Source organism: Strix aluco, chromosome 6, assembly GCF_031877795.1.
Source record: "Strix aluco isolate bStrAlu1 chromosome 6, bStrAlu1.hap1, whole genome shotgun sequence".
In the NCBI taxonomy this organism is placed as follows: Eukaryota; Metazoa; Chordata; class Aves; order Strigiformes; family Strigidae; genus Strix; species Strix aluco.
The window spans coordinates 18,827,143-18,853,967 of NC_133936.1; the positions used below are offsets into that span (position 1 = coordinate 18,827,143).

General features: G+C 64.1%; 1 protein-coding gene across 1 annotated transcript in view; it reads left to right on the forward strand.

Annotated features, from left to right (window-relative positions):
* Positions 1–1,255: 1,255 nt before the first annotated feature.
* The window catches only part of ASIC4 (acid sensing ion channel subunit family member 4), a 29,536-nt gene continuing 3,966 nt past the window's right edge, over positions 1,256–26,825 (forward strand). The window contains exons 1-5 of the mRNA XM_074828928.1: positions 1,256–2,570; positions 25,695–25,839; positions 26,021–26,148; positions 26,240–26,399; positions 26,769–26,825. Of these exons, the coding sequence (XP_074685029.1) occupies positions 1,995–2,570; positions 25,695–25,839; positions 26,021–26,148; positions 26,240–26,399; positions 26,769–26,825 (1,066 nt within the window). The 5' untranslated portion in view covers positions 1,256–1,994. The remainder of the gene's footprint in view (positions 2,571–25,694; positions 25,840–26,020; positions 26,149–26,239; positions 26,400–26,768) is intronic.

Genomic DNA, 26,825 nt, shown 5'->3' on the forward strand with positions numbered 1-26,825 from the left:
CACAGTGAAGGTCACGCTGACCTGCGGCGCAGTCCCCGGGGAGAGGCGAGGCCTGTTGTCGAGCTCATGGGCAGCTGTCTCATCGCTTGTCCTCCGGGGACCCCGGCTTCCCGGCCAGGCACGCACCTCCTCAGCAGAGACACTTCTTCTGGTGGGGGGTGCCCACTGCTGGGCTTGTTCTGGAGGCAGGGAGATGGTGTTTCCCCCACTGCTCTGCTATGAGGCAGGGTCGCGGAAGGTTGCTTGACTTGTGGGTGTGGGGTCCAGCTCAGCCTTTCTAGCAGAGCTAACCCTCCATCACCAGCTGGGGAAACTGAGGCAGGAAGCCAGGCGAGATCACAACTTGCTGGCAGAAGGTGCTGTGCGTGGGGAGCAGCCAGACCCAGGCGCTGCGTGGCTCAGTGGTTGGTGCCGCAGGGTGAGCCCGTAACCGCCCCACAGCCCTGACCCCACTGAGCGATGCAGACAGCCCCACTGCTGCGGGCAGGATGGGCAGGAGGACACCCCGCTTCCCCCCTGCTGTGCATGGGGCAGTGCTGCCACGGGAGCTGGGTGCTGCGTGGGGCTGCGCACAGGGGCGGACACGAGTGTGCCGTGGAGGGAGCAGAGCCAGACCCGAGGAGATTCAGCGGGGCAGGAGGGGGTGAGGGTGACCCCGGCTCAGCCTTTCTAGCAGAGCCGGGCACTGCCTGCGGTGAACCCCCACTCCTTGTGCACTGCCGCGGGGAATCGCGGAGCCCAGCGCGCAGCACAAAGCGGGGTGGGGGGCAGAAGGGAAGCTGGGGGAGCCCAGCCCGGGCACCCCCGCAAGCGCGGCGGGGAAGGGGGCGGCGGACACGGGGGTGGGTGGCGGTGCTGCCGCCCTCCCGGCTCCGCGGCACGGAGGAGCACCCCGGGGGAGGTGCACCCCCGGCGCCCCGTGTTCAGCCCCGCTCCGGCGGCGGTGTGCCGGCCGGCTCTCCCGGCGGGGCCGGGAGCGGGACCGAGGGGTCTCGCCGCCCGCCGACTTGGGGCGCGGCGGGCCGTGGCAGGGAGGCGGTTAACGGCCAGGGAGCCGCCGAGGCAGGAGGAGTCCGCAGGCGGGCGAGCAGGAGGGGGCCGCCGGGCGAGCTGCCCGCAGGCTGCCCGCCCCCGCCGAGCCGCGCCGCGCCGCGCCGAGCCGCGCTCTGCCCCGGGGCGCACGGGCCGGCGGGGCACGGCGGGGCGCGGCGGCGAGCGCGGCGGCGGCGGCGGCGGCGGCGGCAGCGGGGGGCAGGCTCCGTGCCCCGCCCGCCTCGGCACGGCACGGCTCGGCACGGCTCGGCTCGGCTCGGCTCGGCGCGGCACGGCACGGCTCGGTTCCGCTGGGAACGGCTCGGCACGGCACGGCACGGCACGGCACGGCACGGCACGGCACGGCTCGGCACGGCTCGGTTCGGCTCGGCACGGCTCGGCACGGCTCCGGCAGCTCCCGAGCCATTCAAACAAGTGGCTCCGGCAGCACTTCGGAGCCGGGGCTGGGGAGAGGGCGCAGCGCGGCTCCCTGCCCCGGAGGCACCGGGGCCCTTCACACTGCCTCTTTTCTCTGGCGCTCGCTCTTTATTTGACGATGAAATAATGTTGACATGTCTTGAATTATTAAGTATTCCCTGGATTTTATTAGCACATGATGCCTAAATGCTGCCTGTATCTGCTGGGGTCTTAACCAGAGAGGAGCGAAGGAGAGAGGCAGAGAGACAGAGCGAGGGAGAGGAGAGAGAGGGGTTTTTGACAGCTGTATTTGTGCTGATAAGCGAAGGCACAAGGAGACGATCGACTAGTGAGACAAGAGGGAAGCGGCGGCTCGGAGCTGCTGAGAGGGGCTGCGCTTCCCTCCCGAGACGGCTCGGCCCTCCCGGCGCTGTGCTGGGGCTTGGGGGGGACCCGAGCCCCCTCCCAGTGCCTGGCCGGGCTCTCGGCCGGTGCCCGTGCCAGGAGGCAGCTCGCTGGCTGGGCACACCGGCCGCACGGGGCAGATGCCGATTGAGATCGTGTGTAAAATCAAATTTGCCGAGGAGGATGAGAAGCAGAAGGAGAAAGAAGAAGGGGATAAGGAGAGCCTGATCGAGGAGCCCGCCCGGCCTCGCTCCCGGGACCTGGCCGCCTTCGCCAGCGCCAGCACGCTGCACGGCCTGGGACACATCTGCCGGTCAGGGCGGCTGGGCGTGCGCCAGACCCTCTGGGCATTTGCCTTCCTGGCCTCGCTCGCCTTTTTCCTCTACCAGGCGGCCAAGTCAGCGCTGCTCTACCTGGAGCACCCCCACGTCATGGCCCTGGACGAGGAGGCCATCCGCGAGATGGTCTTCCCCGCCATCACCATCTGCAACATCAACCGCTACCGCCACTCGGCGCTCACCGACGCTGACATCTTCCACTTGGCCAACATGACCGGGCTGCCCCCCAAGGACCGGGACGGCCACAAGGCCACGGATCTGCTCTACCCCGACCCCGACATGGCCGACATCGTCAACCGCACCGGCCACCAGCTTGATGACATGCTCAAGAGCTGCAACTTCAGCGGCGAGAACTGCTCATCCCGTGATTTCACTGTGGTGAGTGCACGCCTGGCTCAGCTTCCCCGCGGGCCCCAGCTGGTGTGGGGGGCACCCACCCGGCCGCACCTCACGGGAGCAGGGCTCCCTGACTCACTCCGGCTGCTGAAGTTTGCATCTCTCTCTGTTTGAGTTTCCCTCCAAGTTTCACATGGAGAGAGAGAGAGGATCCTCCGTGGGAGCTCTTGGTTAGGGCTGTGCGCCGCAGGACCTTGCAGCCAGCAGGTCCGTGCCGGAGGGGTTCGCAGGCAGGAGCTGGGCAGGGGGAGCAGGGCTCAGTGGTCCCCAGGGCGAGTGTGCAGTGGGCAGGGGAGAAGCTGTGGTGTAGAGCCCAGCTCCAGCCTGCACTTCCCCCTGGGTGGAAGTGCTCTGTCACAGGGTGCTTTGTACAGCAAGAGTGGCTGGAGGCGGGGGGGGCAGAGACCCCTTTGCACATAGGGGAGCCTTCCTGCGTTTGGGGAGGTTTGTGCTGGGATGTGTGTGAATCTGGAGCCTGCCAGCGTTGCACACACACGTGTGCACACACAAATGCCGGCGGCTCCACTCCAGAGGCACAGCTACAGCTGGGCAAGCGGGGCGCTGCCCGGGGCTGCCCACTTGCTGCCCGGGGCTTGCGGGCAGGGCCTCCTCCCAGCAGTGCCCTGCCAGCCCAGGCAGCGAGCTCCCAGCCGGGTGCCACCAGCGTGCAGTTCTTGCTAATATTGAGCCTGGAATCACAAATCCCCGCTGTGGTTTGGGAAAATAAATGTGCTGAACGGGCGGAATACCTGATGGGACCCTTTTCAGACCGTAATGACTCTGGAAATGAGCCGCCTCTCTCCTACGGCTGCCAGGGGCTACTGCTCGGCTGGCTTGCTGCGCTCCCAGAAGCAGTGCTGCCAGCCGGAGCCCGCTCCACGCCGGGGAGGGGGATGCGATGCCAGGGCTGTGCAGCATGCTGGGGGGCGAGAGGAGGCTCTGTGGGGCTGGAAATGGCTGATGCAGCATGTCCTGTTTCACTTCATGCCCATCGGTACAATGTCTGCTTGCTGCGCAGGGTGATGCTGTTCCTGGGAAAGCACCCTTTTGGGGGGGCTTCCCTGTGCAGGGGGGTAGCGTGGGGCACTGCAGTGGGGTGGGAATGAGCAGGGAGCAGCGAGGGGGCAGCCCCACTCCTCTCGGGGTTTTGCTGGGCTCTGTGACTGCTCTACGCCAGCTGCCTGAGTTTGCCGGGGAGAAGTGTGGTTCAGCAGGACTGGGAGTGGGGAGCTCTGGGGCTGGACAGTCCTGCACATGGCTCGGCCACACTGGCTCCAGCTCCGGGGTCTGCCTGGGGGATCCTGCACAGCTTTGGCTTGCAGGGGAGGCAGCAAGCCCAGCCTTGTGCCGGGCAGTAGCTCGGCATGGCAATGGGATTTGGTGTGTGCTGAGCTGTGCTGTGAGGCTGGCAGGGCAGAGCTCAGGCGGATGGGGCTGGGTACAAGCTTCCCGCAGCGTGGACATGGTGTGTGGTGTGTGCCGTGCTGCGTGGCAGCAGAGGGTGACTGCCAGGACAGTCACCGGGACCTGGTTTCTCAGCGGGTGGCCATGCAGGACTAGCTGGCCTGCATGCCTCAGCTGCTTACAGGTCTGCCCTGGGGATGCCTGGGTAGCCGGGCTCTGCTGTGCTGGCACCCTGCCCTGGAGGAGGCTTCAGGCACGAGGATGGTTAGTGCTAGCTGACCCCCGGCCCGTGGTCCAAAGAAGGGGAGCTCAGAGCTCCCGCAGCCTCCACCTCTCTCTCTCTCCAGCTCAGCCTGGTCTTTGAGGCATCAGGGGCTGTCAGCAGAAAGGGGCATCCCTTTTATGCCTGAAGCTAAGGGGTGAACCTGGGTTAGGAGAGGCTGCAGGGCATGGGCATGGGGAAGGATGGGAGAAGATGTGACCTCTCTCTGCCGCATACCATGTCCCAAAGCCCTGCCAGGCAGCGGTGGGACTTGTCGAGGCTTCACACCGTTTGCAGCTGGAGCCTCCTACTCCCATTTCCTGAGCCAAATCGGTCCCTTGTGCCTCCTGGGAATGACTGAAACACAGTGTGAGCTGCTTGGCAGGCAGGGTGAGTCCCAGCTGTGATGTGTGGGCTTGGGTGCTCCTGTGTCTCCCAGCTGTGGCCCCGACACGGGAGCAGCCGGGCTGCCCTGCACCCAGCCGTCATGCGGCAGGCAGCTCCAGGCTTCAGTGGTCCCAGTCCTGTGTCCCCACGTCTGCCTTTATGTTCGGAAAGCTCTTGTACCCCCGCTGCAGTGGGTGGATACATGAGGCACAGCATGTCCTGGCAGTGATGGAGGGCTCCCAGACTGCAGCACATCCCTGTGGGGCAAATAACCCCTCCCAAGGCACCTAGCCCGTGGCGAGCAGCCCCTGGAGCAGAGGTCATGTCCCCAGGGATGCTGGAGAAGGGAAGGAGCTTTTCCTGCAGCCGTGCTTGCAGGAGTGCTGGAGTTCTTCCTTCCCTCTGGGCATGAGGTGGACTTATCCAGAGGCTGGAAGTTTTACAGCACTAGGGTGGCCAAGCTGTGGGGCCGCCGGCGGCTGGCTGCCTGCTCGGGAGCAGGAGCAGCGCGGAGGTTGGAGCGTGTCCCCCGCCGCTTGCAGCCTGTGCTCACACAATAAATAACTCGTGCGGATCCTTTAAGTAAGAGCTGCGAGTGGTAAATGATCTTCCCCTATTTAACGTCACAAATCCACGTTCTTTATGGGATAGCAAATTAAGAAACTATGGGGGAAAAAAAAATCCCCAGCGTAAGCATCTTCCGTGTAATAAAGCCCGGCCGGGCTGTAAATCTCCCGAGGCGGCAGGGACAGCCCTGAGCCGCAGCAAGGCTCCCCTGCAGCCCCGCTGACAAACGTGCCCCCTGTGTCGGCTGCCGGAGGGCTGTGACGGAGCCCCGGCAAAGCCTCTTCTGACCCCTCCGAGCTGTGCCGTGCTCCACAGCCCCCGGATCCCCGCTCTGCCCGGGGGCGCAGGGCCGGGCTGCCCCTGCTGCTGCCCGGTGCCCACCGGCACACTGGTTGATGCCTTGGTGAGGGCGGCGGGTGCGGAGCCCAGCCGCTGGGCGAGCGGAGCTGTGGTGCCGAGGGTGTGAAGCATGCAGCGCCGGCGTGGGAAATCAATAGCATTCTTTACGTGCCATTAAGCGGGAGGTTGGGAAGCGTCCCCATGGGGCTGGGGCTCAGCTGCGGCAGGTGGTTCATGCCAACCCTCACCCCTACGCCTGGCACCCCGCTACGGCCACAGCCCAAGGCCGGTGCTGGGCACTGTGGGAAGGGAGAGGCCTCCCAGCAGTGCTTTGGGGACAGAGGGGACAGGCAGCTGGGGTGTGCAGGGGTCTGGGGGCTGTGAGAGGAGGTGCATGGATGTGGTCCCCCCTGGCTGGCAGCACCATCCTGCCTGCTCGCCGACAGCGGCTGTGGCAGGAGGCTCCGCTCATGGCCGGGGGGGAGCCTTGTGCCTTTCTTAAAACCACGTCCCCTGTCAAAAGCCTTTTGTTTCTGATGTGTGGCTGCTGAAGCCAGTGCTGCCAGGGCTGGAGGTTGCGGGGGGAGCGGGGAGGTTGCTGAGAGCTGGCAGTGCCTCTCAGAGTTGGCACTGGCCCCAGCTCTCTGGGCAGGGCTTCCCGCCTGCCCAGGACGTGGGTGGTGCAGGGGGTCTCCCCAGAACCCCATGCAGACCCCTGAGAGGGAAGCCCCTGTGCTGAGACAGGGGGAGAATCCTTGGCTGGGGACACACGCACCCCGAGAGATCCTGGCTGGGGGGCAGGTGGCCAGGGGCAGCAGGCTGTCACCCCTGCCTCCTCCCAGCAAGGCTCTGCTGCCATCCTCACTGCAACCCGCACTGGTCCCGACGCGGGGACTCCCTCTGACCTTTCTGCCAGAACCGTACTTAATAAATGTCACATTTTCAGCCTATTCTCATGCTGGGCAAAAGAGCTGGACTCGCTTCTCACCTGCCCTGCTCTGCCTGATGCCTGCTCTGCTCCTGGCATTAACCCACCCCATTTCCCCTCTCCCCCTGTGCAGGGCTGAGTGTATCTTGGAGTGAGGGGGCTCACTGGTGTCCCCTCAGCTGCTCACTGGGCTCCAGGCACTGCAGGACCTGCCCTGGCTGGTTCACAGCGGGGCTCTGGGGCCAGGCAGTGTCATACAGGTCCCAACACATCATCCCCACTGGAGGGTGGCATGGCTGCAGCTGGGTTGGGTATCCTGCCATGGATGGCAGGGGCTGGCTGGGCTGGGGATGCTGTGTCAGTGCCCGGGAGAGCCTGGAGCATCCCTCGCTGATCCCATGCCTGTGAGCTGCTCAGCCAAGCCCAGCCGTGCCCATCTGGGTCACCACACTCCACTCACCGGACCCATGTCCTCCAGCCCCAGCCCAGTGCCTGAGCCACCTCCCTGGGGGCACACAACCCATCCGGAGCCCCCCATCCTCACAGCCTGGCCACCGTGCTTGTGCATCCCCAGGTCTGTGTCCCGGGTGGTGCAGACACACCGCAGGTTGGTCATGTTCCTGTCCAGAGCAGTGGCGGCAGCAGTTCTGGTGCCGTTACACATGAGCTTCACGGGCATGGCCCGAGGTGCTGCTTGTGCCAGAAAACGGGGGACTTTAATGCAATTCGTTGCCATTTAATTTTACACAATTCCTGCTGCTTAATCCACTGAGAAATGCTAATTTATACAATTCACGTCTAAAAATAAATGTCAGTCCAGCAGCTCCCAGCAGCGGGTAGCTGCTCCCACCAGCCCCCGCCAGAGCCTTGTGTGGGGACCCCAGCCCAGAGCCCACCCTGTTCCTGGTCAGCCGGGCTGCTGCTTCTCGCCCCATGGTGCCCGGGCTGCGGCAGCGTGTGGGTGGGTTTGGGGGTAATGAGGATTTGTGGTACTGTGGTGGGACGGTGAGGGGATGGCTGCACCTAGGGGTGTCACCGCAAAACCCCTCATCGTGGCGGGTCTCGGGGCACCATGGCAAGGTGACAGCAGGTGTCTTGGTGATCCAGCTGTCTTTTGGATGGGTGAGGGGCGTGGGACTCTTTGGGATTCCCACTCCCACATGGCTTCCTCCAGGAAAGACAGGCTCAGCCCTGCATGCGGTTGCACCCCAGGCGGCAGCTGGGGGTGGACAGAGCGAGAGGCAGGTCCCGGTGCGAAGGGCTGGTGTGGGGCCACCTGGGCTGTGTGTGAGCGGTCTGGCCATGGGTCGGGGCAGCCTCCGCCTGGCTGACAGGTATTAATTGGTCAGAAAGCAGCATTAATGAACGTGGGAGGGGAGGGGACCACGCACCCCTCCTGCCTGGGGAGTAGGAATGCATCATTAGGTCCCTAAGGAGGCTGCTCCGCAGGGGACAGGGAGGGGGTCGGATCCTGCGGGGAAGGGGACCGTGGCTGGGAGGAGCCTGTGCTCAGCTCCTCAGCCCCGTGGCTCTTGTCCCCGAGCATCCCCCTACCCTGCTGCCCTTCTCCCCAATCCCGCCGGCCCTTGCACCTCACCCCCGTGGCCTCCCCTCTCCCACACCTTTGTAGGCAGAGCCCCATGCCACCCCCATCCAGGTGGGGTGGCACTGGCACCAGCAGTGACACCAGGGAGGGGGTGCCGGGGCAGCGGGGTGGGCGGCGAGGGCTGTGGCTGTGGGTGCCGGCTCCCCACGGGAGGGGGCCGAGGCGGGAGAGCAGGGGGGTGCGGAGGCGACGCGGCGGGGGAGCGGAGATGCTGAAGGAGCCGGCGGCTTTCCCACCGTCTCCCTGATTGAGATCGGATCACCGTGAGCATAAAAAAGCTCTCTTCATAATTATATTTAATGAATTGACTTTAAAAGCTCTTACGCTCTTATCTGGGTAATTTAATATCACACACTTAATAAGCCTGTCTCCGATATGGGGGGGAGCCAGCGGCCAGGACGCCCGCGCCTGGTGTGGCTCCCCGGGGACGCGGGATGTGCCATGCAGCTGGTTCCACATGCCAGGCTGGGCAGATTGGGGGGCACTGCTGTCACCCGGGGCCAGGGCACCCATGGGTGCAGAGTGGGGTGGGAACCTTGGGTGACTGCGGGAGGGATGGGGCCAGTGGACCCATGGGGGCTTGGCCATGGGAGCGGGCACTTGCCAATGCGTGGGGCCACAGGGCTGTGGGGCCATGGGAGAGTGGAGCCACGGGGCTGTGGGGCTGACGGGGTGCTGGCTGGAGGGCAGGGAGTGTTCGTGGGCTGCACTGTGGCTGGCTGGAGAGGGGGTTCATGGGGTGCAGTGTGGCTGGCTGGGCATGGGGGCTCTGGGCATGGGGCAGGGCTGGCTGGGGTGCAGGCATGGTTTGCATGCTGCATGGCACTGTGGCTGGCAGGGCACTGCTGTGACCTTGTCCTTGATGCCAGCGTCACCCGTGGGGTGGCATTGGGGGCAGCCACGAGGCAGAGTGCACTGGGGGTGCTGGTGCCATGATGTGGTTGTCTCCACATGTCTCTGGCTTCGGCTGCCTGACTGCCTCGGGTAGCCAGCTGGGGTGGCATGGGGATAAACGAAGGTTTGTCACCACGAGCTCTGCCCCCCAGGCTCGGGGTGCCGGCTGCCTCCCTGCAGGCAGACATTGCTGCAGCCCTGGCAGGAGTTCCCAGCCCCCTGCCGCGACCCATCGGTGCGTGCAGGCGGACGCCTGTGGCGAGCCAGAGGGGCAGGCTCTGCTGTATGGAGCTGGGGGCCCAGGGGACAGCGGGAGCCTGTGTGTGGGCTGGGGCTGGGACCTGTGCTCCGTGGCCATGGGGGCAGCCCCCAGCATCCCCCGCACCAGGCGCTCGCTGGGCAGTGGGGTGGAAAGCCACCGACCGGGCTCGTGTCCCCTGCATGTCAGAGCCAGAGCTGCTGGGAGCTGGCCGGTCCCTCCAGCCTGGCACCACAACCCCAATCACCCTGTGCCCTTGCGTCCCTGATTCCCAAGTGATGGAAAATGGAGCGGCATCTCCCAGCATCCCTGCCTGCACTGCCCCAGGACCCATGTCAGGGACAGGGAGGGTGACAAGGGCAGGGTGCGTGGCGCTGGCCGGCAGCCAGCCATCCCCAGGCGCCGGGGTGCCTGGCAGTGCCGGGTGCCATGCCGGCACTCGGTGCCAAGGCCGGGCGGGCTGGAGGGAGATGCATGCCAAGGTGGCAGGGCGGGGGTACGAGGACACAGCTGCCACCTGGCCCCGCCAGGGGGTGGAGGACAACCCTGGGTGGAGTGGGGACCCCGGGCTCCCTGCCGCCGGCAGCATGGAGCACAGGGCAGCCGTGCCGGGTCTCCCTCCGCGGGGGAGCGGCTGGAGCAGGAGGTTTACGGAGCTGCACTAAGTGACGCAAATGGTTTGAAGCCCATAAAGAGAGACGGTTTTATGTAAGACGACTATATAAAGCTCTGCTGTTCTGCCATTGATGAGATATAGGCCTTTATTTATAGAAGGCAATGTTTGCGGTGCGAGCTCTGAAAGCCAGCCAGGGACCCGCAGATAGGGCGTCGAGTCATTTCACATGCAGCTGCCGTCGACACTGTTCACACATTAAAGAAAAAAATTAACAAGTTTGCAGCCAGTCAGGTGGAAAAAACAATAATTGTCGAAAACCGTATTTCCCCCTTTTTCCAATAACAAATAGCTGGAACGCTGCTGGGGAGGCTTGAGCTTGCTCTGGGAAAGGACCGGCTGAGGCTCTGTCTGGGCTGGGGGATGGAGCAGGCAGGGGGGAGGCAGCCAGGGGCAGGAGGAGGGCCCAGGCAGGGGATGCAGGAGCTGCTGCCAGCACCCAGGCGTCTGGCAGAGGGTGGACACCCTGCCTGGGCATTTATATGTCCAGGACGGGAGTAATAGCCTGTGGGCAGGGACGATGGTGCCGGCAGAGCAGCATGGTCATGTGGGGGCTGCGGGGGCAAACACCAGGGACTGAAGGTGCTCGCTGTGGACCAAGCCCCCCTCAGTTTTCCTGCCCAGTCCGGTGTTGCCTCTCCCTGCCTGTGCACACAGGGATGCTCTGAGGTTATTTCTTTGCCAGATGTGGCTGGGTTTTTACTGGAGAGCAAGCAGCGAGTCCCTGTGGTCAGAGTGCCCTGCCAAATTTTGTTTCATGCACGAAAGGAGGAAAAACTTCTCATGATTAATTGTGCAATAGGGGAGAACATGCATCTCTCTAACCTGCTCCTTGCCAGCCGCTGGCCTTTTCTCCCAGGCACTGCCTGACATGCAACCCCGGGAGGAGGCGGGGAGCTTGTCCCCAGGGCACGCTCCCTGCATGCACAACGCGGGTGAGAGGGCAGGAGGGTGCCAACACCTCCGCCACATCCTACCTCTGCAAGGGCCATGAAGGGGAGGAAAGCCAGCCAGGGCTGCACAGTGGGGGAGCAGTCAGGCTTCTGCTTGAGCAGCTCCTCTGCAGCTCCCCATGCCTTTCTGCGGGTGGCTGTCCCCTGCTTACGCTGCAAAACCTTCCCTCTGTGCTCTGAGCCGTGCCCCGGTGTGCTGCGCCAGCAGTGGTTACAGGCAGGGCGCTGCTGGCCCCATCTGCCCGCAGCTGCATCGACATGCCAGCAGCAAGCGGGAGGTGAGGATGCCCCGCCGCTGAGCCAGGGCACATGGCACCATGCAGTCGGTCTTGGCGGGGGGGGCGCTGGCCCTGCACCCTGACCTGCTGGGACTTGGGGCTCCTTCATGTTCCTGCCCTGTCCCTGGGAGACATCGCTGCCTGCACAGCCAGCCCTCCCCAGACACCCTCGTACAGGTGGGGAGGGTCCCTTGGTGGAGGCACCCCCAGTTTGCCGTGCCCCTCTCCAGGCACAGATGCAAGCTGGAACACGTATTGCACGTGAACGGCTGTTAAGCGCCAGCTAAGCTCGGCTGGAGTCAACAGGTTTTCTTCCAGCAGAACAAAAGGTTCCCTCCTGATTGCAGTGCTGGGAAGGCAAGCACAACACAGGAGAAAGGAGAGAGGCAGGAAAGCCAGAGGCTGGGAGGACCTGTGGGTGCCATGTCCCACGGGGGTCAGGGACTCCTCTTTGTGTTGGGGAGCTCAGCTGGGCTGGAGAGCCAGGCTAGCCCCTGCCCACGGTGGCTGGGCAGGCAGGGAGCAGGGGCTGGGGGGACACTCTGCTGGCCACCAGCCCCTCGGATGTGCAGGGCGGAAGGGAAGAGGAGGCATACGCCTCTTCAGAGCAGAGTCCCTGATTAATCACTAACTGCCGGCCCTCCAGCCAGCAGCTCATTAGCCGTTTAATTTCCCAGTGCCCGGCATGCTGGAGGGCTGTGTGGCTCTGATTGAGCCGGTCGCACTCATCTGGGCAGCTGCAATCAGGCTGTGGCCCTCCCGCCCCGGTCACAGGCACAGTTAGTGGCCATGTCCGCCGTGCCGGGGTGGGTGGGCAGCGGGTGCTGCAGGCGCTGTGGGTGCTGCGGTCAGGCATGGATGAGGCACATCGGTGACAGGGCTGCGGAGGGCTGGCGGGCAGCCCCCGGGGCAGGAGACATGCCCATGTCTCCTCCTGTATCCGGCTGTACCCCGGCTGTGCCTGGAGCGTCATGGTCCCCATGATGTCACCGGGCTGGGAGCGGCTGTCATCGGTGTCAGCGGCCGTGGCGAAGCGCTGCGCTCGGCTGCACAGGGTTATTTTGCCAGTCTGTCATCCCCGGGAGACAGTGGCCCTGGCACCCCGCACGTCCCCATGCTGTCCCGTCCTTCTGCCACCTGCACCCACAGGGTGGCAAAGCAAGGGCTGCAGGTGGTACCCGCGTCCCTGTCTGCACCCTGGTGTCCCTGACACTACCACAGGCTCTTTCTTGCCCCGGCTCTTCTTCCTCCCGGGCTGGGGCTCAGCCTGGGGGACCCCTCTGGGGATGGGCTGGGGGTGCTTACCTGGACTAGGGGAGCGGGACAGGAGCAGGGGGGAGCTGGGAGCCCCAGGAGAGCAGGCAGCAGCCGGGGATGCTGCCCATGGACCCCATACACCATCCTGGGCATGCAGAGGAGGGCACTGCCGTGCCTCTCAGCTGCAGGGGGGTGTCTGCAGCTCTGCCAACCCCCTTTGCCCTCCAAACCCTGCTGTGCCCTTCATTCCTGAGCTGCCATCCCCTCAATTTCTTCACAGCCCGAGGAGGGAGGGAGGGATTGCACAGCAGAGAGAAACATCTCCATCTGTCTTCAATGCTCCAGCGGCTGGAGCAGGGCAGGGTGGGAGCCTGCGGGTGTCCCCACTGCGGGGGGCAGTGGGGTGAGGAGGGATGGGGTGCATGTGGGGGCAAACCGGGGACCACTTTGGGGCTGTGACACCCACGGAGGAGGCAGGTCCGGCCCGGCATCTGCCACTGCTGCCCCCGGGAAAGGTATGGAGCAGCCTGCCTTCCTGGGCAGCACAGGACCGAGGGCACTATGCAAATCCAGATGAGATTGATGCAAGTATTAATTATGTCCCAGCAGCTCAGCTCCCACCCGGCCAGGCAGGGCACCGGGTGCTGTGACTGCTTGCACAGGACAGTTGGGTTTGCACTGGCAGTGTGTCCCCTGTGCATGTCCCCTGGGTCCCCAGCCTGCTCCGTCACCCCACTGTGCACCGTGCTGTGCCCTGCCAGGCCAGCACTGCTCTCCCAGCCCCATGGCACTGCCTGGCCTGGCGGGCAAAGCCATCACCGAGCAGGGAGGCGAGCAATCCGAGGCATGAGCAGCGTGAGCGCTGTCAAGCAGCCTGGCGTTCCTGACTCTGAGGTCCTGCTAATCAGAGAGTGTCTGCAATTACATGTGCTAATTACGGACAGAGGTTCACAGCAATTCCTGCCCTGCTGGCACAACGCTGATCACACCAGGGCACATTACTCCTGCATGAGGACAGGAGCAGATAACCAGGGCTGCTCAGCTGGCTCTTCCTGCCCAGCCCCATCCCATCCCATCCCATCCCATCCCATCCCATCCCATCCCATCCCATCCCATCCCATGCCATCCCATCCCATGCCATCCCATTGCCATCCTGTGCCCATTCCCATCCCATAACTATCCCATCCCCATTCCCATCCCACCCCATCCTATCCCCATCCCATACTGGACATGGGTCCAGCATGTGTGGTGCCATCCTTGGAGCCCCCACACCTGTGGCTGTGACAGCCACTCTGTCTCCGAGCACCTGGCTGATCACATCTTGGTGGAGTTGCTTTTCAGAGGGAGTTTTTCAGGCTCTGACCCCCTTGCGCAGCTGCCTCTCTGGCATCCTGTTTCCTTATCGCCTGACATGACCTTAGTTAACTCCCCCCGGTTGATAACACTCTGGACTTCTCCTCTAGGAGCTGTATTGCAGCATCATGTCCTGCCTCACCCACTCAGGGTCCGCTGCAGAGACTGCACAGGCAGCCTGGAGCGAGGCGGAGAGGGGACTGCGTGGTGCAGGCAGGGCAGGGCAGTGGTAGCTGGGGACACTGGGGTGACGTGGAGGGGATGGGGCAATACTGGAGGGGCTGGCTTGGTGCTGCATTGAGGATTGCAGGGGAGATGCTGACCAGGTGGAGATGGCTGTCCTGGTGCAGGGGTGGGCGTGAGGGCAGGAGGGGGACCTGTGCTGGTGCCCAGGGCAGGATGGCGTGGGCAGCAGTGCCCGTGGCAGCAACATCCATTCCAGGCAGGCAGAGGTGCTGCACAACAGCGTGGAAGGGGTCCTGGCTCTCCTCACACAGCTGCAGGCAGGGCACAGGGGCTGCTCGGTTGGGAGCCAGGCCGGGGGGCTCGGCAGGCTGAGCTGTCAGGGTCCTGCCACCCCAGGGGCTGCCAGCCTGCTTGGCCACCCCTCCACCGCCAGCCCAGGAGGATTGAAATGCTGGCACCAATTACTTTTGTAGCCACTTTATCTCTCATGCTTAGCAAATATTGGTGGAGGGGAGGTGATTCAATAGCGAGGTTTGCAGATGGGAATCTCGGCATGTGATCCTGCCGGCTTCGTGCCGTGCGGCAGTCGGCTGCCTCTGCCACAGCCACTGCTCGCAAGGGCTGAGCCTGGCTCGGGCACAGCCCGGGGCCAGCAGGGCTGCTCCCAGCACCTTCTCCCCACAGACTGGTTCCCAGCAAGGCACTGGTCTGAGCTTCACTTTGTTGCAGCTCATCTCTCATCCTCCGGCACAGGCAGCTTGGGCCTTGGAGCAGGGTCCCTGCTTGGGGGTCCTGTCGCTCAAATGCCACCAGACTTGTAAGCAGCTCTGCCCTGGCAGCATCCAGAGTGAGCCCTGCAAAAAGCAAAGGGTGCAAAATGCTCTCAGCTGGTCTCCTCCCAGCTTGCAGCCATGTAACCCTCCTCCCCACAGCTCCTAGTCCCTGTCTCAGGTGCTCAGCTCCCATCCCCAGGCCCCCAGCACAGGCAGCAGGTAGGATGCGGGCCAGTTGTTCCTGGGGCATGTTCTACGGACAGGGCGCAGTTTGTCCCTTCTGCTGATGCTGCCTGCAGATGCAGTGGGAATTGCATTTTCCTGAAGCTGGGCATTCAGTGGAGACCATGGGCATTATGGAAAGTGTGTACAGATACTGCTGCTCACAGCACGTGATGTATGGGCTGCTGCAGGCAGTGTACGGTCCTGGGAATGCAGCGCTGGCTACAAGCAGGGGGAAGGGGAGACAATCTGAAGGACAGAGGAGATGGGAGCTGCCAGTGCTGCTCCCCAGTGTGTGGGACGCAAAGGGGGCATGAGGAGGGGGAAGGAGTCCCCCAGCTGTAGGTGCAGATTGTCCCATCCCATCCCTGCCAGGACATGTCCCTGCTTCCATAGCAAACCCTGAGAGCCAGGAGGAGCTGGAGGGGGACTGGGGAGCTCCTGCAGATGCCGAGGACCAACACAAGGGCAATGTGGCCCAAGCATCAAGTAGAGGCAGACACCCCGGGAGTCCTGAGACCCCTCAGCCCACTGCTGCCCACGTGGCAGGCAGAGGATGGGGATACAGAGATAGGGGGACACGGGCTGTGAGGTTGTCCCTGCTCAATGGTGCCCATGCCTCCTCCCCTGTCTGGCAGCCCCAAGGAGGGACCCCCTGCCAGTGCCAGGGCACAGGGGCTCTGTCAATCAGCCCCTCCACCCGGGAGCACGCAGGCTGGGGAAAGCCAACCCCTATCATGTTTGTTCCATTGATTTAGCGCCGCGGAGAGGGTTTAATCAGCCTTTAGCCTGCACGCTCCAGCATTAAGAACAAATCCATTAGCCACGAGATAACCACAAAGGGTTGCGCTGAGGCTGGATGAGGTCCCAGCGCCTTCAAGATGCAAATTGGCAATCAAAGATCAAAGCCACGCAGCTCCCTAATCTCTACTAAAAGGGCTCAGCTATTAACGAGCCCTTTCCCGCTGGGCTGTGATCACCCCACTTCACTTGGGCCCCTGATGTGCTGGCAGGTTACACCATCACCCTGACCGGCCCCCCGGCCCCCTGAGTTGGCCCTGGGGCGGAGGGTGAAGCTAGGGCTCAGGCTGTTTGTTTGCATGTTGGTTTCTTTAGTTCTGATGTGCTGGAGTCAAATTCATGTTGGTGGAGAGAGAGGAGCCCCCAGCATCACTGGGGTTCAGCAGCTGGAGGGAAGGAGAAAGGGAAGAGGCGGGAGCCAGGATGGAGCAGGGTGTTGGGGGACCTGTGCTGGGCTTATGTGGTGACTTAGGGGATGGGGTGGGGGATGCTGGCAGGCAGCTCCCCCTCCCGCTGCTCAGGGATTTATCCTGGTTCAGCCCCTGCCTGGCTGCAGCAGGTGGCTCAGGGCAATCCCTGCTGGCCCCAGGGAAATCAGTGCTGGGGACCATGGTGGAAGGGTGGGCAGGCAGCAGGGTGTGGATGAGGGACCAGGGCAGAGCAGGGGGCTTTGGGGCTAAATTCCTCTTTTTGGAGTATTCCTGCATACCCCATGTCACCCTGGGGCAGGGAGTGCATGAGACCCTGTCTCCTGTAGCCTCCCTGCCAGCTCCCGTGTGGTGCTGGGGTCAGGCTGCAGGCTGGGGGGCTTTCCCCACTCCCTGCCCAGGCCATCCTGCCTGTGGTGGCTCCACGCACGGCTGCCACAGCAGCCCCGTGAGCCCTGGCCACCCTGCACCATGCAGGAGAGCTGCAAAGCTGCCGAGCTGTGACAGGAGCCGTGCTGTCAGCACCATCAGCAAATCTCTGGCAGCACAGATGTGTGCTCTCCTCAGCCTGGTCCAGGTCGGGGACCACCATTCCCCTGCATCCTGCTGAGATGGTGAGAGGCTGGGTGAGCACGCTGGGGCGGGTGGACAGGGGACCCATCAGCCCTGGCAGTGGGGAGCAGAAGGTCATGGGGAGCTCTCCTCCGTCCTGGGACCTGCTCTGTCGGTGGCCACTCAGTGAGGTGCTGCTCCTGGGTCTCATGGCACCCCCAGGCAGGCGACACAGCCTTGCAAGAGGAGCAGGCAGTGAGGTGCTGGCAGCACCTCAGCCAGGGTGACAATAAATCTTATCAGTGTAAACCCATCTGTAGGCAGCAGGATAACCCCTGTGAAAACCCAGCGAGTGTGGAGACTTCATCTGCACCGTGTCAGTGCTGTGGACTTACAGATAAATGCCAGGGCTGGAGGGACCATGTCTGTGCCGGCACCTGACAGCTCCCAGGAGATGGCCCCCCCTCCCCTCCTGCCCCCCTTTGCCCAGCGGCTGCAGGAGCTGCCAGGGCCAGGCTGGGAGTGACCCAGTGACATTGACCATGATGTGCCTGGTGGGATGAGCAGACGGAGCCTCTGGAGATGGTCTGGCACCCAGCAGGGGAACACCTGGATAGGTGAGGATGGAGGAAGGGGGACGAGGTGGCATTGCCCTGCCTGCTGTCCTGGCCCTGCTGTGTCCTACATGCACTGTCCCACGGAGCCCTGCATCCTCCATCCACCCATGGGGACTCGAGCATCGCGTGGGCTGGATGCCAGAGCATGTGTGTGGGGGCAACGACCAGGAAATGTGTGGCAGTGCCAGGCGTGAGCAGCACCAGGTGTGAGACAGCAGGCTCCGTGGGTGCAGCCTGTGTGCACATCCCTCCGTCTGCGCGTGTGTGTGTCCCCGTGCAGCCGCCCCGCTGCGGCTGGGCAGCAGGAGGGGACGTGCATGTGCCAGGCATGGGGGACGCGTGTATGCCAGGCGTGGGGAGCCGGCGTGTGCCAGGCGCGGGGAGCCGGCGTGTGCCTGCCAGCACAGCGGGCCTGGCGGAGGCTGCGGAACGAGGCGGGCTGGCAGCAGCGGGTGCCCCAGGCCAGCGCTCCCCAGCTCAGCTCTTACATCTCCTGGCGGTGCGGCCTGCGCAGCCGTGGGAGCAGCAATGAGATGGAGCAGCAGAAGGACGGCGAGATAAGGCTGCCTGCGCTGCCCCAGCAGATTAAACGCTGGGATTAAGCAGGCGGTGCCAGCTCTGCTGCCTTTTTATCTCACTGCTTCTCCCCTCTTATTCTCCCGCAGTCGATAGTGAACGGTCTCCGAGCTGTCAGCAAAGGAAATTGCTTGTTAACCCTTTGGGGACGGGCGGCGCAGCAGTCCCTGCACGGCTGCTTTCCAAGAGAAGTGGTCCCCAGGGCTGGCGCTGCCCAGAAAGCGCTGCCTGTGCTGGGCAGGAGGGCAGCAGGGACTGCGGTGCTGCGCGCTGCCTCCCCGCAGTGCCCCGGCATGTCAAGGGGAGTGGGGCAGGCCCGGTGGCGCCCAGGATCTGCTGCTGTCTCTCAGCCACCAGCATCCATCCAGCAGCGTGCAGAGGCACTGGTGTACCTGCAAGGCAGGGGACATCATGCAGTCCTGGGGTGCCCACAGGGTGACAGCAGCCAGGGAGCAGAGCTGCCTGAGCTCTACAAAGGAGCCCCGGGGACCTTGCATACCCCACTTTCAGGTATCCTTGATGTTCCCTGCTTTCTCCAGCCTGCAGGATGGATGGGCTCAGTGCTACATCTCTGCATCTAAACACAGGTCTGGGAATCCTTCCCTGGTCCTGGGGCCAAGTGGCATGGGCCAGCTGTGTCTGCACATGGTGCTGGGTCTCCTCCAGTTGCCAAGAGGAGCCCACTATCCAAAACCAGAATTACTGCTCTTTGTGTGTGTTTTGTTGGGTTTGCAGCAGAAAGGCTGAGCTGCAGCCCATCCCAGTGTTTATCGGTAGCGTGCTGTGCTGTGTGCCTGAGGGCAGCGTGCCCAGCGCAGGGGGTGTCTGATGATGGGAATCTGGCTGGAGAGAGCCGGCGGGTGCACAGAGTGATGGCAGGATTGCTGCTCAGCACAGTCCAAACCCAGGCCAGGCAGCATGTTAGCAGCTCAGCAAGCTCGCTCTGGCATGTTTGGGGGTGCAACTTTGGTGCACCTTTCCCATGGGGACCCTGAGCACCTCCTGGCTCTGCCCTGCAGTCTTCCCCATCTCCCTCCCGGGCGAGGCAGGAGGCAGAAACATGGGGCAGAAACCTCCTGCAGCCTCAGTACCTGACCCTCGTGCTTAGGGAGAGACTGGGGTAGGTAGGCAGCACGCTCAGTGTCTCAGAGAGTTTGCTGGCTGCCAACAGGCTGCAGTGGACTTCCCTGGCTCCTGCCCCCCTGCCTCTCTGCACCCCAGCACTGCATATTCTGTGATTCCCTTGGTGTTGGCTCCTTTACCTACCAGGTGACCCTTTTGGTGGGTGCTTTAAAGTGCTTAGTGCAGGCAAACCATATGAAAGCACACACTGCCGGGAGGTCTGCAGGGAGCAGGTTAGCCCCAGCCAGGGCAGTGGTCCTGACGTGGGTGGGATGCTGCCCCACAGCTGCTGTGGGATGGAGAGGGCAGAGTCAAGTGTCTGTGTGTGCCGGGGACCTCGCCGGAGCAGTGTGTGAGCCCTGTGCAGCCGGGGCTGAGGAAGCTGCTGGGGAGCTGGAGCAGATGCTGTGCCAGGCAGCCCGGCTGCGCAGGCAAGTAGAGCCTGAATCCGGAGAGGAAACCAGGAGCGATTGGCACGTGCAGGCTGGCAGGCTGGAGGCTGCGAGGGGATGGGATTGCTGTTTATAAATACATCAAGGGAGTAAACACAAGGGAGGGAAGAGAGCTATTTAAGCTAAGGGACAATGCTGGCACGAGAATAAATGGTACAAACTGGCCATGAATAAATTTAGATTGGAAATGAGAAGCTGAGTGAGATTCTGGGACGAATTCCCCCCAGGAGCAGCGGGAGGGGAATGCACAACTTTGCAATGGCACTTGCTCTGCTACTGGAGGAAGCTGTGTGCTGCGGTGCCTGCGCAGAGGGGCCAAGAGGTGAGCACCTGGGGTCCCTAGTCCCTTGCCTTTGTGTCGCTCTGGCTCTGTGTGGCACCAGCAGCACAGGCCCCTCTGACTCCTGCCTTGGCCGATGCAGGACTCCTGGCGTGATGGCTTGCAAGGGAGAGCTCCTTCCCTGGCACACGTGATGGGTGTGCTGTCACAGATGCTGCTTCTGAAAGCAGGATGGTCCCAATGTCCCCCTGCTTTACTGATGTTGCTGGCAGTGCTGGGGCAGATGTGTGGGGAAGGTGTCCTTGCCTGTGTGTGAGGTGCATCCCTCTGCCATGCATTGCATCCCCTTGATCCTGACCTGCCAGGAGCAGGGATGCCTGGTCTGGATCCTGCCCACTCCTGGGCAGCACTGGGCTTCACGCTGGCCCCAGTGCTGCAGCCAGGCAGTGACCTGCTCGCCCTGCCGGGCGCTGGGGCTCGGGTGCCTCCTGCCGCTCTGACCAGCTGGCAGCGCAGCCCGCAGCACAGCTGAGCACTTGTTATTCCGGCAGCGAGCCTGCTTGGCACGAGAGGGGCTCTGCCAGCCCCATGCACCCACATCTCTGCTGTTGGCTCAGGCCTGGCCAAGGGGGCTCAGCTGGCGCAGGCTGGCCTGTGGCACAGAGAGAGGCACATCTGCGGTGGCAGGAGGGGTCCCGGCCCCTCTGGGATGTGCTCGCAGCATCCCCCAGCCCTCCTGCAACCTCGCTGCTCTCCCTCCTCCTGAGGAAGTGGGTCTGGGTGCTGGGGAGGGTGCTCCAGAGCTTGGCCCTTCACAGGATGGGGAAAAGGAGCCCAGCCCAGCACAGGTGTGTCCCGCTCGGGGCCGAAGGTGCCCTGTTCCGCCGGGACTGAGGCTGCAGAGCCCTGTGCCCCACGGAGGTGGGAGCCCCGGCCCCACAAGCAGGGCTGCATCCCCCAGGAGCTGTCTTGGCAGCTCTGCGTGGGGCAGGGGGCTGCGCCGAGGGGCTGTCGGTGTGGGGGATGGTTGTGCTGCCGCTGGAGCTGGGGTTGAGCCAAACTGGCACCGTTCCCCAACCCCTGCTGGGAGCGGGGAAGGGAAATGGTGCGACGGTGCATGCGAGGGGACGTTTGCAGAGGCGAAAACATCCCACTGGCTCAGAAAATTGCTGCAGAATCGGGCTTGAAATGAGTTGAAATTGCTGAATCCAAGCGGATCTCATATCCCAGGCAGTTGCAATGCTGGCGTCAGCGCTGCAGCTTCCCTCCCGGGGCACCCAGGCGGGGCCTGTGGCCATGCCGTGCGGAGGGAGCAGACTTCTGGGGACGCGGTGGGGGGCTGCCATGGGGAGGGGGGGAGAGATGGGGAGGGGCTCCGGTAGAGCTGGGCTCCGGCCCGGATGGCCACAGCGGGGGGCAGGAGCAGAGAAGAGGGCAGCGTGTGTGTGTGTGTGTGTGTGTGTGTGTGTGATGTTGCCCCAGCTCTACCAGTGTTGCCCCAGTTTGGCTCCAGCTCCTGTTCTGTGTCTCCTGGCCAGGGGCATCCCTGTGCCTCCAGCCGCCTGCGCTCATTCAAGAAGCGTCATTTCCAATTTTGGAGGCTGCTTTCCTTTATACCACAGCCCTGCCCATGCTAACTTGCTCTCTGGGCTGGGGTACCTGGAGATCATCCTCAAGGTTACCCCTGGACTGGCATCCCCAGAGTGGGCAGCACTCCAATGTCTTCCTATTCCTGTTCCTATCCCCATCATGCCCCAGTGATGACTGTTCTCAGGAATGTCTCTATGTTGGGGTGCTTGCTCTGGATGCTGTGCCCATGCCCAGGGCCTGCCTGCCAGCTGAGTGTCAGAGCAGGGACATGGGAGCAGGGCTGGGGGTCCCAGCAGGGTTGTGGGAGCAGGGCTGGGTGTCCTGGGTGTGCAGGAGCAGGACCCGCTGGCGATGCATGTGCCACAGCTCATTCCCTCGCATGAAAACGTTTGGCTGGAAGCTTAGTGCGGCCTCTTGTCTCCTTGGAGCAATCAGGATTTGTCACTCCTTGCAATGTTTAATGTTGTCTTCCAGAGGCTAAATACCGTGGGGAGCCGTGTAAGCCACGGAAATACCTGCATGAGCTGGGATCAGCCAGAGCCTGGCACAGTGGACTGGCAGCAGCAGGGATGGGGGACTGGGAGTGTGTGGGGCTGGTCCTCACACCCCCAGTGCTCGCGGGTGGGCTGGTGCGAGCCACCGTGAGGATGCTGGGGGCCAGCACCTTGCTCCCATGGGGCTCCCTACTGCAGGGGGACAGAACAGCAAGCCCCAGGGTGTGGGGGAGTCTTGGGGGGTCCCGGAGCTGTGTGGATTGGCGAGGAGGATGCCAGGGTCTCTGGCAATCTCTGGCTGGGATCTGCCTGCTGAGGCACAAGCAGCTATTTCTGTCAAGGTCAGCGTGTCTCCACAGCAGAGAGCAGGGAAATGAGGAATCGTGTTGAGAAATTACCTCCCTAATGGGGTCTCCCCTGCACGTGAGCGCAGCGCGGGGATGCCGGTGTGTGGCAGCTGAGCGGGGAGACTGGCACACAGTGAGGGAATCCTGTCACCCCAGCCCTGAGACTGCAGCATCCATGGGTGCCTGGCAAGTGGAGCAGGATGCCCTGGGGCCTGTGCCCCAGGCACCATCCTGGCTAGACTCATGTGCTCCAGTCCTGCAAGGTGGTTTTCTGGGTCAGCTGCATGGAGGAAATCATGTCCCCAGTGCAGGCAGGCTGTCCTCTGCCCTTCCTCCTCCTCCTCCTCCTCACACACTCCCTGTTATCTAATTGGGTTTGTCATGCTGGAAAGGCAAAGCCCTTCAGGACTGTGCTGTGCTCTCGCCAGTGCAATTTCACAGCTGGCCCCAGCACCCTGGCAGCCGACAAGTGAGTAACTCTACTGGGTACCACAGGCACCCCTGCCCTCCCCACATGTCCCCGCAGCCCTGCCTGCCTGCCTAGGGCTGCAGGGGACCGGGAACAAGGCCATGGCCACTGCCGAACCTTCTCCTCCAGCTCTGCCCAACACTGGTCCCTGTCCCTGAGCTGTCTGTCCCCACGTGCCCCAGGCTCTGCATCCTGTCCTCATCCCTTGCCCTGCTCGAAGGTGATTGTGATGCTGCCCGGAGATGTCTGAACCAACACGAGATGGAAGCGTTCAGAGAAATGACATTTCCTCCAGCCTGGGAAGCTCATCCTCCGTTTAAAGAAAACTAATATAAAAGCTGCCCTGGTGTGCAAGGGGCTGATGCTATCAGGCTGGCAGCCTTCAGCTCTCGGAGCCACAATAAATCTCAGCGAGGAGCTGAGCCAGCTCGTGCAGCCCCACACAGATGTGCTGGCACAGGGAGGGGGGGGCCGAGCCTTGTCCCGGGGATGGTGCAGGGACACACAGGCTGGAGGGGACAGCTCAGTGTGGGGTGGGTGACCCACTGGTCTGGTCCCGAGGGTGCAGCGAGCAGGGAGCCCGCGGTGATGTTCCTGCACGCAGCAGCATCGTGCTCTGGGATGTGGGACCATGGGGATGGCGAGGGCTGCTCCACAGCCTGGACTTTGTGTCCCCGGGGAGCTGAGCTCTGTCCCGGGGGAGCGCTGCGGCCCCGCAGGAGCCTTCACCCCTCCAGCAAAGCAGGCAGCAGCGCTGGCACCCCGTGGGGGGTGGGATGGGGCCCGTCCTTCCCCCAGGGCCCGCCGTGCCGTGGGACCGGCTGCTCCCCACTGCTGCCCGGCCAGTGCTGCCGTCGGGGGGACTGGGATGCCGCGGCAGCCCCCCGCGCCGGGATTACGAGGGGAGCCAGGGAGCGCAGACGGGGGGGCGGAGCGGGGAGGGGGGCGCATCCTGCCTGGTCCGGCTCTGCCCCGGGCATGGCGAGGCCGGGCCAAGGGCTGCTGGGGGACCGGGGGGGGGGGGACGGGGGGGACGGGGCGGGGGGAACGGGGCACTGCCGCCCAAACGTGGGGCCTTGCTGCCCTCTGCCGGTACCCGGAGCCGCGGGGCCTCTCACCCGGCCGGGTCCCCGGGACGGCTGCGGAGCCGCGTCTGGCTCGGGCAGCAGGGCCGGCCCCACGGACGGCCCTGGGAGTCACTGCCGAGCCGAGCGGGAGCTGCCCGCTTTCCCGGCCCGCCCCCGTCACCAGCAGCGCGGCGGCCCTGGCTCGCCCCGGGGCTGCGGGGGCTGCGGGACCGCCCCCCCGGGGCCAGCCCACGCCTCGGTGGGGCTGGTGGCGAAGGCGGGTGCCCGGGAGCGGCGGCAGCGGGAGATGAGAGGCTGCCGGGGAGCGCGGTGCCGAGCTTTGAAGGAGCCCTGACAGGCTGTCGGGGCCCCGCCAGCCGCGCTGACAGCCCCGGTGCAGAGACACCCCCCCGCCGCCGCCGCTCTGATCACAGCCTCGCCCGTCACTTCAAAGCGCCCGCCGGGCTCAGGTGGGCTCCCACGCAGCCTCCCGCCCCACAGCCCCGCTTCTCCCGCCCCACAGGGCCCAGATCCACTGGGGTCCCCAGCTCCAGCGTGAGGGATGCCAGGGGACAGCATCGAGGACCAAGGTACATGTGGTCCCGAGCAGGAAGCAGTGGCTCCCCAGGCCTGGCACTGTTCTGCTTCTGTGGAGCAGGACCCCCAGCCCCAGAGCAGTGTGGTTGGGGACCTCAGGGATCCAGGCAGGGACCCAGGGGGGACAGCAGTGCCAGGGCTGGGGGCAATCTGGGGTCCACCATCCCTGGGTATGGGACTCACACAGGATGGCTGGGACAGGGCATTGCCATCTGGACACTGGTGCCCACCATACTGGGACACTGGGGGCTGCCAGTTCACCCTGCCTGGGGTAACACGACACACCCCCGCTGTCCCAGCCTGGCTCAGGGAGGAATTTTCCATTCCCGAATGGAGGTTGGGGGAAGGCGTGTGTTTGCAGCAGCCCCCTTCTCTCCCTCCCCTCGCCCGTCACCGGAGCAGCTCAGGAAGGCGCCTGCCACATCCGCCTCTGGCAAGGTGCAGAGCAAAAGCCTCCCGGGAGGGAGAGCTCCCTGGAGGGGACCAGGGACCCCAGGCAGGCTCAGGGGCAACCTGCACCCCACTTTTCAGAGAAGACGCCCTGCCTGCAGCCATGCCGCTGCCCCTTGCCTGCTGCCAGGACGGGGAAGCCCTGGCAGCAGCTCAGGATGGCAGCGCTGCCCCGCTCACCGTCGGCGTCCTGCGAGCCACCAGGATCCCAGGGCTGCACTACATGTGCACCCGACCACAGACCCGCCTGCGCCGCCTGCTCTGGAGCCTGGCCTTCCTGGCCTCCGCCGGGCTGCTGGCCACCGGCACCGCCGACCGCCTGCACCACCTGCTCTCACACCCCGTGCACACCCGGGCACGCCTCGCCCGGGCCCCGCAGCTCCGCTTCCCGGCTGTCACCCTCTGCAACCCCAACCGGGCACGCTTCCTGCACCTCACCAAGCCCGACCTCTACTCGGTGGGGCAGTGGTTGGGGCTGGCCCAGGAGAACCACTCGCTGGTGCCCGAGATGCTGGCCGTGCTGGGGGAGGACCGGCGCGCATGGCTGACGCGTCTCGCCAACTACTCGCGCTTCTTGCCGCCTCGCCGCTCTGAGCGCACCATGCAGAGCTTCTTCCACCGCCTGGGCCACCAGATCGAGGACATGCTGGTGGAGTGCCGCTTTGGGGGAGAGCGCTGTGGCCCCCAGCACTTCACCCCTGTGAGTCCCTGCCTGGCATGATTGCCCCATGGATGCTGGGAGTGATGCTTCACCCCTCCCCAGCAAGGGCAGCGTGGTGGGGAGAGGCTTAGATGAGCCCTTACAAGGGCCATGCAAGACTGTTTCCCCCTTCCAGCACCACCGTGGGGTTGGAAAGGGGTCCCTGGACCTCACCCGGCTTGCAGAATGCCTGCTCCCTCACCACCCCTTTCTCCATCCCCAGGTTTACACACGCTACGGTAAGTGCTACACCTTCAACGGGGACCGGAGGAACCCACGAGTGACCCGCCAGGGTGGCATGGGCAACGGGCTGGAGATCATGCTGGACATCCAGCAGGAAGAGTACCTGCCCATCTGGAGAGAGACCAGTGAGTGGGGCTGTGGTGTGGGCAGGGCACAGGCCAGGGGTGCTGCAATGGAGGGCTGCTGGGCAAACAGGGCATCCCGGGGAGGGCTATGGGGCAAGTGGGGCACCAGAGTGGTGCTGGGCCCCAGGGTGCAGGTGCTGGGTGGGTGCAGGTGTACAGACCCTCTGTCCTTCTCGCACAGACGAGACGTCATTTGAAGCTGGCATCCGGGTCCAGATCCACAGCCAGGACGAGCCGCCCTACATCCATCAGCTGGGCTTTGGTGTCTCGCCTGGCTTCCAGACCTTCGTGTCCTGCCAGGAGCAGCGGGTAAGGCAGGATGCCCCACAGCCCCTGGGGAGGTGCCCGCGGGTACCCAGGCTGGTGTGGCCCTGCAGCAATGCCCCTCTCACCCCGACAGCTCACTTACCTGCCGCAGCCGTGGGGGAACTGCCGGGCCAGTGTGCAGGGGGAGCAGACGCTGCCCGGCTATGACACCTACAGCATCGCTGCCTGCCGCCTGCAGTGCGAGAAGGAGGCTGTGGTGCGGAGCTGCCACTGCCGCATGGTCCACATGCCAGGTGAGGGGTGCGCAGGATGGTGTGGGGGCACCCCCCTGCCCCATCAGTCCTGCCCAGGGCTGCCCCGGCCCCCTACAGCCTGCACCCACAGGTCACCCTTGCCCCATCACTCTGCACCCATAGGTTCCCCCTGTCCATCCCTTTGCACCCAAGGGTCCCTCCTGCCCCCTCCCTCTGCACCCAGGGACCACCCCATCCTCTCCACACCTCAGCCTCTGTCCTACCCTCCTTACACCCCAGATCAGCCCCTTCCCTGTCTGCCTTGTACCCAAGGCCCACGCCTGCCCCATTGCCTTTGGGGAAGTGAGTTGAGGGTGAGGGGCAGAAGCGGGCCAGACTCCCAACCCCTGACCGGTTGCTTTTCCACAGGCAATGAGTCCATCTGCTCCCCCAACGTGTACATCGAGTGTGCTGACCACACGCTGG